Source organism: Setaria viridis, chromosome 5 (assembly GCF_005286985.2).
Source record: "Setaria viridis chromosome 5, Setaria_viridis_v4.0, whole genome shotgun sequence".
NCBI classification, from domain to species: Eukaryota; Viridiplantae; Streptophyta; class Magnoliopsida; order Poales; family Poaceae; genus Setaria; species Setaria viridis.
The window spans coordinates 27,956,396-27,967,933 of NC_048267.2; the positions used below are offsets into that span (position 1 = coordinate 27,956,396).

Consider the following 11,538-nt stretch of genomic DNA (forward strand, 5'->3'; position numbering starts at 1 on the left):
GTTGTACAGCGAGCAAAAGCCTATGTGGAAATGACATTGCTGCACTTATTTAAACTACATACACATCACCCAGGTGTGAATCTGAATGCTCTCCTCCTATATGGATTCCACCATCTGACCGCCGGATGGGTCGTTAATGATTATGTAGCAAACTTCAAAGATTAATGTCGCAAACTTCAAAGATCCGCCTCGCAGTGGTGTGGAACTTGTGATCAGGGATAATATGGGACAATTCAGAGCTGCGTGTTGCCTTTTGGTGCAAAAATTTGGCGATCCAGAACTTGCAGAAGCCATTGCTGTTAGGTGTGCTATTTTCTTTGCCGAGGAAACCTTCTGCGATTGATCGTGGCTTCAGATCGTCAAAACGTCATCAGAAAGATCCATTCCCATGTTGGAATAATCGTTGAGGACACAACAAACTTACTAGTTTTTTTTTTCTCGTTCACCCATGTTAGTAGATGGTGCATTCGTGCAATGAGGCAGCTCATGTAATAGCAAGATTAGCTGATCAGTTTGGTGTAACGACCCTACGGAGTGAAACTGAACCGTAGTTTGTAATGATCAGTTAAATTATTATAATGCTGCCCTTTCAAAAAAAAAAGATCAACCGCATTTGTGAATTTGTAACCCTCCAGGGTAATATGAACGAGCTCAAGATTCAAACTAACCCTTAATGAGGTTATCTATAAAGCCCCCACAAGTCCACACAATGTTAGGATTCAACAAGGACAACATACAGAGGGAAAAATGCACTACAACTGCATACAAGGCAGATTAAAAAAAAACAGTTTGTAACTTGTACTGGGTACAAATTCGAAGTCTTCAACCAACATTTCTATAAGGAGTTACAAGTTACAACTACAAGCTTCAGTAGCATATTGAACAGCATACAACGACAACCACAAAACAAAACAAAGTTAGTTCTTGAGCCCAAGTGGCTCAAGAGTCTTGTTAGCTACCCTTTTCGTCATGTGGTCATCTGAGGCAGAAAACCGTCTTGTTTGTCTATCATCTAACAAACAGAATGTAAAAGTCGACATGGACAACATCGGTCACTATTATACAGGTCATTTCCAGAGCTTGACAAATCTATCATGGCTTACTGAGGCAACCTTCCCTGTTGCACTGCATGCTGCAAGGGCTGCAATCAAACCCTCATGCGCATTGTTGAGGGTCATGGTGTTCTTCTCCCTTATGTCCCAAAGTTCCAAAGACTGCATGACATCAAATTAAAAAAAATGTATAACCATCCTCAGAAAAAGGACTGCCGTTGTGCTCACATAATGAATAACTTACCTCATAACAACCAATTACTAGCAATGATGGATAAGTTGGGTGGAAAACACATGAGTGGAATTTGTTCCCGCTGCAATTCAACTCATTCACAAAATCACCATCATGTCCGGGAGTGAATGACCAAATTCTGACAGAGTCTTCACTGACAGAAGCCAGATAGTCACCAGTAGAATCCCAACAAAGGGATTGAATATTCTTATTGTGCCCCTACACATAACAAGCTTTTACAGTTAAATGCTCTGCGTTTGCCAAATGCAAAACATATACCATGTGAAACCGAATGAAATTCAGCATCGTTAAAACCAGCATGGCTTAAAGCTGATCAAATTCTAGTAAACTTATTCTTGATCCAACCAACAGCATGTACTAAACTGTCAAGATGTGTATCACAATTGGTACAAATGTAACCTAAAAGAAGCTAAAGACACATGTCATAAGTTGCATGTAGCTATAACGAGATGGAAATGCATCCTCAACACTCAGAAGATATTAGCATCCTTGGCAACCAACCTGCAAGGGACTTCTACAAGAATGTTGTGTCTCCCCATCAAGTATGTAGATAGTCTTCTCAGAGGCAGCTGCTAGATATTTTCCCTTGCAAGGTTGAAATCTCATCTGAGTAGCACCACCCTGGGATGGCAAAATAAGAATGGGCCCAAAACCAACGTCAGAACAAATGTTGAAGCCCATGATCCCATGAAAAATAAAAGGTATTAATATCATACCTTAAACACCTTAACACAGGTCAGACAGCTACCATTATTTATGCTCCAGCTGCGCACTTCCCCATCACTATCACAGGAGCATATCATATCTTCTTTATTTGGATGAAAATCAAGTGACATAACAGATGCTGAATGTCCCGTGAAAGTGCGGAGCGAATAGTCAGTCTGCATATACACAAACAGTTAGACATTAGCATTCTAAGATGCAGAACACCTTCTAATGCACTGTTGCCAGAAAAAGATAATGAGTAGCATACATTATCAGCATCCCAAACCCGCACAGTTTTGTCAAAGGAGGATGTAGCAAGGCGTGACATGCTTGGGCTAAATCTAACATCAGTGATCAGAAACGAGTGCTCTTCCAGTTGAGATTTAGACTTTAGGGGTTCTGTACACCACAAAAAAACCTGTACAGAGTACGAGAAGGTAAGTAATTTAAGCCTCTCTAAAACTTGTGAAGTGAAAGTCCTATGCTAATGAACACACCTTTTTATCATGACCACCAGTAGCAAGCAGTTTGCCATCAGATGAGAAGTGGCAACAAACAACTTTGGTTGAACTTGCACGTGCTTTTGCAACCTCAGAAAAACCAAATCCTGGAACAAACAGATCTTCAGGTATGCACTGGATGCTGGAAAAAATAATACAATGAAGTAAAAGTATATTTTCATACATTTTGCTTTCGTACGGCCAAGAAAGTATAATATGCTTTGAAATAATTATGTAAAATGCCAGTAGCAAAAATAGAATGCAATAGGTCATTAGGAATAATGATCTGCTAAGGAGGTATTTTCTTACCTAACCAGTGAATAGATGAAATGACAAACATTTTTCAAAGTAAAACAAAAGCAATACATTTTTCTTAAAAAAGGAGGATAATATGGTAGAATACAACAGGCATAAGGAAATATTGATATCATGGATAATAGCTCACTCTCTCAAGGATAAATTAAAATCAAACCAGGTACCAGAAGGAAACAAAAACACACCTTTACTAGCATCCATGCAGCGCCCCAAGTTGTCTCTAGGATCCATGTCATCCTGTGATAGAAAGGATTCAACATTATCATCCAAGGAGCCATCTTCCAGCAAACGGTCCACATCATCCTGAAAGAAAATGTTTCAGTTACGATACTGTCACATTACATTTGGCAAAAAAAAAATCCCATAATGCTTAAAATATATGTGCATACCAAGGGGTTTGCAGGAGATGTCAAGCTCCCAGTGCCATCAGAGCCAAACATTACCATGGGTTTAGCTGAACCACCATTCTGCTGCAGCTGCTGCACAGACATTGCATCTCCTGGTGTATGAGTGGAAGGTGTCGAGGGTGCAGAACTTGGAGAGGGGCCAGCGGTATTTGCTGTTCCTGAACTGTTAGCTCTGCCAGAGGATGAACCTGGCTTCTTTCTCTTCTTTGCTGTCTGAACAAGACAAAAGATGAAGATCATCACAGTGAGCCCTACAGTCACTTGTCAACACACAAAGCAACATAATTCCAGTGAATAGGACAAATCAACTGTAGTGCAAAGAATGAAACACAACAATATGTTGTTTTTTATGCCAGAAAAATATAAAATGGAGCTAGGTAATCAGGTCCAGAACTCTACAAACTGAATTGGTCACAGATGTTACCATAAAGGTGAAACATATTGATCATACAAGACTTCCGACTTCAAACCAAAAGCAGCATGAGATAAGCTTTATCATAATTTTTTGTCAATATATAGTATATTTGGTATGCCAGGACAGATGTATAACAGGCACATACCATAATTTTTTGTCAATATATAGTATATTTGGTATGCCAGGACAGATGTATAACAGGCACATACCATGAATCAGAGCATGTTAGGTTTGAACATCCATACAAAATGAAATAAAAAGGCATCACAGGCATACAACTGGCACGTACTTGTTCAGCTCCCCCAAAAGTGTTTGGCATGCCCCCGTCAACAGGCATACTTCCAATTCCTGACTTTTCTTGTTGAAGAAGTTGATTTGAGCTTTGGGATTGCTGGCTAGAGACAGCAGGTTGCTGAAGCTGATGTTGCTGCGGCTGCTGCTGGCTATTGTTTTGCTGTTGTAACAGTTGCTGCTGCTGAGCAAGTTTCTTCTACTACACAGAAAATCTGTATAAGAACATGGTGCAGAAAAGGGCTAGAAACCAAAACTAAGGAGGGTACTCATGCATGTTGCTGCTTCAAAGGAACAGAATAGCAATTCAAGCATTGCTCATATACATGCATAAGAACATGGGAAGCAAGCACATATGATAAGAATACAGGATAACTACTAGGAAAATTGATAGATAGTCCAAGTTCATTTTGTTTCACTAGAACTTTACAATTACAAATGCCTTGTTATGTCAACCAATTTTGTGAAGAATTTGATACTTTAGAAGTCACAGAAAATGGCAAATAACTCACTGTTTATATGTTATCACAGATGCTAAGACAAATTTGGCAATAAATAGATCAAGGTCAACTATATTCAAAGTTGTTTGTAACAAATCCAAATTATACCAAAAGTCAAAACAATATGTACTATGTTCATTTTGTACTTTTGTTCATACTGAAAGGAATTCCACAATGTTCATTTTGATCATATTGATACAAAGTGCCATCTAGGCATAGCCAGGAGCCCATGATCCATCAAATTTTCCTAAAAACTTGAGTTTGTCCCATAAATATAAGAAGCTAAGAAGAGATGACGAGTATTTACCACCAACAGTGCAATCATACAACTCTGATAAATGAAAAGCCACAAGGCAGAAGTCAAAAGATATACCTTTATAAGTATATCTATATCGCCACCACTTTGACTAGGAGAGCCAACATTTGGAATAATATCAGTGCCACTGTTTGTCTGCCCATCCCGGCCAAGAACAGCATTTCTGCTGTTTAGCATCATCCTCAATCTTCTATTGTCAACATCACTAGATGTTGGCGAAGACATATTTTGCTGAGCCTGCAGCATAAGCTGCTGCTGCTGCTGCGGAGTCAGCATCTGGATCTGCTGGTGCAATTGCTGTTGATTCTGAATAAATGATTTCTGCTGAAGAATTCCAGACCTAAGTTGCTCAAGTCCCTGTAAAAACAAAGCATGAAGAGGTTAAAAGGTAGTACCTGATAGCAAACCCTAATCACACAAGTGCCATTTGCCAATACATTGAACTAAACTCCTTCCGTCCCATAAAGAGTGCAATCCTAGTTTTTTTTTCAAACAGATTAGAAGTGGCGTGAAAAGACTCTCATGCCCTCATATGTTAGCCGCATGCAACTAACCAGACTTCCTAAAATCACAGGCAGGAGTTAATTTTGGCATGCAGATCAAACATGACCACTTAATTAGGCAAGTAGTTGCGGTCCAATTTCTAGGGCTGCACTCTTTTGTGCGATTTTTCTTTTCAAATGGCAGGATTGCACTATTTATGGGATGGAGGGAGTAGACTGAAGTTTGCAGATTCCTCTGAAATTCTTATCAATGACACTATTTGTAATCTGCTATATTTATGTTGTACACAAACTGCCAAAATCATTTGTTTGGCATACAAGGGCCATGCAAATTTAAGGATAGACTTCAAAAGCGACACGAGGTTGGCCATGCAGGGTAAAATTTTGCAAAAGATGGCCTACGGTTGAAAAAATAATAATATCATTCTGTGGCATACTGTCATCCAAAACAAAAACAGATGAGACAGCAAATTTTGACATACCCCTATCCCCTCCCATGTGGAGGTACTACAAGAAAAACTAAACCATTTAAAAACTAGAGCAAGCATGTGCACCAAGAAAATAAACTCACTCTTGCCAAAAATTCTTGAAGTTTTGGATGCCGGCAGTCAATTTTCCATTTGAATATATTAATAGAACATAATAAAGTTGTGATATTGTGAAACTACTTTTCAAGACAAGTATACAATTTTCATGTTTACAATCTAAATATTTCAGAATATATTGACGAAACCATGTTAAAAATATTGTGTGTTTGTGACTGAAGGGAGTACTATATTTTAACCAAAAAAAGGGAAGTTCAGCCCAAGCTGAACCAAGGCAGGACAGTGTGCAGAAACATTCCAGGAGGAGTTTGGAAAGTTTACTGGCAGTGATTGGAGAAAATCCCAGACAGTTTAGATCAAGATATTTTGAATTGAATACTAACTAGGGAGTGTTTTCCAGCTAATATCTAATTCTATTTGGAAAATTCAGGTTTAATTAAAATTCAATGGAAGCAGTTTAAATAGAAAGCGCTTAGGTCTGTATCTCCAGGAATATATTCTTAAGTTTCAACCCTGCATGCAACAACGATGAAGAAATACAAGAGGAATATACATTTAACCATAAATAAACCTTACCGTGAGTGGCCATCCTTTCAAAGTCAAATTGTTCCCAGCTTGATTGGATCCTGTTAAGATCACATCTAATTTAGCTACAGAAAGACTATTATTTGACAAGGTTGAATATGCCCAGCATAACTTTTTAAGCAAGACTAAGGAAGCTATTTAAGTTGAAATCAGAAACAGTTGACAGTTAAAAGGTAATCCCAAGGAGTAGATGAATACCTTGGACACCAATAAATGATCCTTCTGGGCCTGCAGCTCTGGGCGTCAGAATGGGATTGATCTCTGTCTTGATACTCTGCTAATAATAGGAATACAATAAGGAACGTACCCTTTAACTTCTTGTTTACTCTTTTTTTCTCTACCAAGTGTGGAGGATCTTTTATGATTAAAGGTAATATACTAGACAAACCAGGGTACCAAGAAGACTAACCTGAGCAGGCCCAGGAAGTTGGGGACTTCTGGCCTGAACTTGTTGCAGAGTGCCTGACAAGCCACCAACAGTTCCATGCAAAATTTGCCTATGATAAAGGGGGCACTTTTAAGTCCCTTATAGCAAATTTTATTAAAAAAACCCTTCAGCATCAAAATTCCATTTGCATTAACTACCAAATTTAAGGCACGCATTGACTGTTTATGGTTCAGAACAAAGTGCGTGATTTATGATTAAAAAAAGCACTTGGGAGGTGCAATGCCCATTTGTTTTCATAACCAGAGCATTACTGTCTTCATTATATGGAGCAATAACACCAAAATGCACATGCAACAAACCCTAGTAAAGCAGAGTTATTAGTGTATATCTAATTTATCTTCAGAGTAAATCAAAGGATAGTTCAAAGTAAAATTAAGCTTTTAACAAGAAATGACAAAACAAATTGCATAAAACAGAACCCACAGTTTATCAAAATCAAAGATTAAATCATCCCCCGTATCCGCAAGTCAATTGAACAGTCCACGGAAACGCTGGTTCAATCTACTCTATTAATTGTGGGGTTAAGATGGTAAATTTCTATGGACATTGCGGGGAACCCTGTTCCTTCAATTTATTAGCACACTACTTTTTTTCTTTAAATCTCATCAGCTATGCTGTATTACATACAGTACATATACTGTTGTAGCATTTTCACTATTCATAGGTTCATCAAGTACCCTGAAGATTGTCCACTTGAAGCTGCTTTCAACAATGATGCTTCATTTGAATCAAGTAGTTGCCCAGCATTCTCTCCATATCTTTGCTGCAACCAGAGTTTCCATGTTACAATATTACCCCCCAAAAGAAAAACTATCTGGTAAGGAGTCAGCCAAAAGAATGTAGTACATTGAGCCTAGGTAATGTCTAATAATGTACCTTCATTGATGCATCTTCCAAAGTGTCTCTCTGGGAAGGTACCTTTAACCTTTCCTCATACATTTTTGTTGCCATTACATTTGCAGTACTTTGGTTCTGCCGCATTAAAGGATTGTTTCCAGAAATTCCATTTGCAGAACCATTAAGAAGATGGGAACCATCTCTACGCTGTTGTTGCAGCTGCTGCTGCTGCTGCTGCTGCTGCTGATGCTGCTGCTGTTGTGGTTGTTGCTGCTGCTGCTGCTGCTGCTGCTGCTGATGCTGCTGTTGCTGTTGTTGGTGTTGCTGCTGCTGCTGATGCACAGCTCTTTGTAACAGCATTTGTTGCATTTGTATATGCTGTGGCTGCTGCTGCCTCTGTTGGGGTGGCTGTTGCTGCTGTTGCTCCCTGGCTTTCATGAGCTGAGTCTGGAATAATTTAGTGGTTTGTATCTGAATTAGTATTGCTGGGATAACAGACCCTCCCAACACCCATGGCTATTTATGCAGTAACCACAGCCTCAAGATTTCTAAATTTAGGGCTTTAGGTAACAAAATACCCCCAGGAGCCAAAAAAATAAAACATGTATAACAAAAGAAAATAAAGATAAACACATGCTATGAACAGAATATCAGTCAGGCCAGGCCACAAAGAAGTTGAGATGTGCAACAAGCAGTTGATCAATAGAAGCTACTAAACTCCTGAAGCAAGTGTATACAATGCAATATTAAAAAGAGGTCAGGCTTCCTTTACAAACAATGCCCTTGTAACAACTAATAGCCTATCTTGAACATAGCAAATTCAAAGAGAAGGAACAGTTAGTTTCCTTATTTGGAAAATAAAATCCTCTGGTCCAAACAGGCCTAAAGTTCTAATTCTAGATGTTCTTTAACCCAAAGCACAGAAGAATTTACTCTTTGTTGAAGGGCATATAACAGAAGCCAAAAAAAAACATTCACGCGTTAAATAAAATTTGTTCATGAAAAGACAGCTGAATGCATAAACACTAACTTCAATATATGACGCTGCAACATCCGAATGTTTCTCATTTGTTCGTGCTATGAATATATCCCAAAAAACAGACCACCACTCGAACAGAAAGCCACCAGGTGCATCAATTGCTGCAAAAAAAAAGGAATTTTACAGGTAGTAAATAATATAGTCTTGACATAAGAGAGAAAATAAGTGCTAAAACTCACAAGATAAAAAGATGGTTCACACAACTTGCAGACAAATACATACCAACTGGATCTGAAGAGACCTTCCCTTCTGCTTGGAAGGCCTTTGCAGTTGCCTGCAAATTTCTCTTCATAAAATAGTCATATATGTAAACATCCAGCCTGTTTCATTAAGTAATTAAATAATCAGAATGGAGCGGTTAAAGGAAATATTCATCATACAACTATTCAGCCACAAATATATACCGATGTTCAAACAGAACATAAATAGATAGCTAATAAACTTAACAAAAAGAGACGAAATGAATACATAGCATTACAGAGAGAATCGGGAAAAAGTATATCTTCAACAATACAGTTATGCTACTAGTTTTGTTTCCTCGACTTTTATCTTTTTGTAAATCATTAGCTAAAATGATCCTAAGCATTGTTGTTCGGCTAATCACAGTTCATATTACTGGCAACAACCTATTGATTCAATTAATAAGACATCCTTAGCCCTGTCCACTTTCCACAAAATAGTTATGAATAGGTCAGAGATATGACCCCAGACTAGGAAAAGGAAATTGCCCCCCTGATAGCTCAAACAAAACCACTGAACATTCACAATCTAAGGCTAAAATCACGACATTTCTCTTGAAATCCGAGAGCACTAAATCTGCCAACCCCCCGACCCCCTGGTTCAAATCCCCAAATCGGTTATCCTGCTCTTCCAAAACCAACACCGGAAATGAGCACTCATGTATAGAATCCGAAACACTCATCCCCCGAGCCAAAACTGCAGGGGCACGCAGTGACAAAGGAAAACAAAGCTGTAATGGAGGTCTCCCGAAACCCTAGCTGGTCCGCGTCCCCTCGAACGCCATACGGGACACAACCAGGAACCTGCCCCGCGATTCTAGCACAAAAATATCGTCCCCGCACAACGCGGCAGCAGCCAGACAAAAGTACGCGCCCGCAAAACACGGCGCGAATCAAACGGGCAAGGGAAGGAGGAGGAGTAGACAGCACTCAAGAAATGGAGAAGCTAAATCCTCACATCTTGTCCGCCTCCCAGTTAGTCTGCGACATGGCTGCTGCTCCCGCGGCGCGCCGGCCAGGCGCCGCAACCCTAGCGCAAGCAGCAAGCGGCGACGGAGATGGTGCCGCCGACGCCTCCGCGGCGGACGGACGGACGGACGCCCGCCGGGGCGGTGGGTGCGTGGCTCGCGCGACGCTGAGGCGGGGAGCCCCCGAGTCCAAACCCTAGCAGCGGCGTGGCGGCGGGGCAGCGGTAAGCGGCGGAGGGGGGAGGAGAGCAGATTGAATCGCGGCTGCAGCGGCGGGAGGGGAGGGGAGGGGAGGGGGAATGTGTGAGAGAGACGGGGACGGAAACGGCGGAGGGGGAGGGGCAATTGGGGAATGGAAACGGGAGGGGTGGGGCCAGGACGGGACGGGACAGGGGGCTAAAATAATGTCGGGGGCGTAATAAAATCTCTCTCCATTTGTAGCAATCGAACAGCGTTGGTACGAGTACGTATCTCGAGTCAGGAGGCGGATCATCTGAGTCACGGCTTGACCGCCACCGCCTCACCTGTCACCGTCCGACCTGAGAGCCTGAGACGACTTGCGACGGCTCGATCTTGTTGCTGCGAGCCTGCCCAGCCATGCAGACATCTTAATGACCATGAGTAAAATCAGTGTTCAGAAATATATCTAAGTAAACATGCCACAAATAACAATATAGCATGCAGCTGATTGCACCAACCATCATAAAGCTACATGTAAACTAATAAGAAAAAATTGAGCATATCACCTTAAAACAAACCATTAATCTGAATAAGATCAAACTTATAAGAATTGAGCAGATTATCCATGATCTCTATTAATTTTATCTTCAGTCGCTCTTGGGCTCTTGGCTGTAACATGTGATTATCATTAAAAAACATGTACACGAAGCAGCATTGCCATTTTGCAAGGCTAGTAAAGATATCACCTACCACCGGAGATAGCAGAAAAACCAGAGAAGCACTGAAGACAAGAACATGAACCCCATAGCAGTAACAGTGACCTACAAAACCCGTGTGCATCCTGCATCAGCAGCGTCATCTGAGCATCAAATCGTGATCCAAAATATAAAAATTTACTCCGTCAAATGACAAGATGCAGGAAGTAACACCAGATGAAGAACTTAAATGACAAGGATTAGTGCATTTCAACAAACATGTGGTGTGCATAAGATTGCTAGCTTGAGCAGCAGGCACTGGACGGTGGGCAAACCTGGCTGCCGGTGCAGAGAGCGGCTTCCATGATGGCCTTGGCATTGAGGTAGATGTCCTGTGAGGATGGCGCGGCATACACGTTGGTGCGCCCTAGTCAGGGTTGCGCGAGGCGCATCATCCGGCATGCAGTTTTACAAAATTATGAATGATATGATCCTGAAACAATGAAGCACAAATTAATATACCTAGAAAACATACACCATCATCGTATAAAATTACACATGCATGCTATTTTACATTGTTGAAAAGGAGAATAAGGAAATAAGAAATATATGGTATGTTGATTTTTTATACAAAAATTGACAGTGAACCAAAAGAAAGGACGAGAATCAGATGACATTCCTACAACACTAAAGGTATTAGAAATCGGAAATTCCAAGAGCTCTGCACATCTTAGTCTCTGTTAAC

The 11,538-nt window shown here is 40.5% G+C and overlaps 1 protein-coding gene across 1 annotated transcript; it reads right to left on the reverse strand.

Annotated features, from left to right (window-relative positions):
- Positions 1 to 734: 734 nt before the first annotated feature.
- Positions 735 to 10,204, reverse strand: LOC117856999 (transcriptional corepressor LEUNIG). Its single transcript, XM_034739464.2, has 18 exons — positions 9,909 to 10,204; positions 8,934 to 9,031; positions 8,703 to 8,812; positions 7,712 to 8,119; positions 7,513 to 7,598; positions 6,797 to 6,884; positions 6,586 to 6,661; positions 6,379 to 6,428; positions 4,812 to 5,111; positions 3,937 to 4,137; positions 3,215 to 3,445; positions 3,011 to 3,128; positions 2,508 to 2,617; positions 2,279 to 2,428; positions 2,022 to 2,186; positions 1,807 to 1,926; positions 1,297 to 1,503; positions 735 to 1,214 (listed from the first exon to the last, which is right to left on the reverse strand). Exons 1-18 carry the CDS (start codon positions 9,938 to 9,940, stop codon positions 1,068 to 1,070), a joined length of 2,697 nt encoding a protein of 898 aa, XP_034595355.1. The 5' UTR covers positions 9,941 to 10,204; the 3' UTR covers positions 735 to 1,067.
- Positions 10,205 to 11,538: the final 1,334 nt, after the last annotated feature.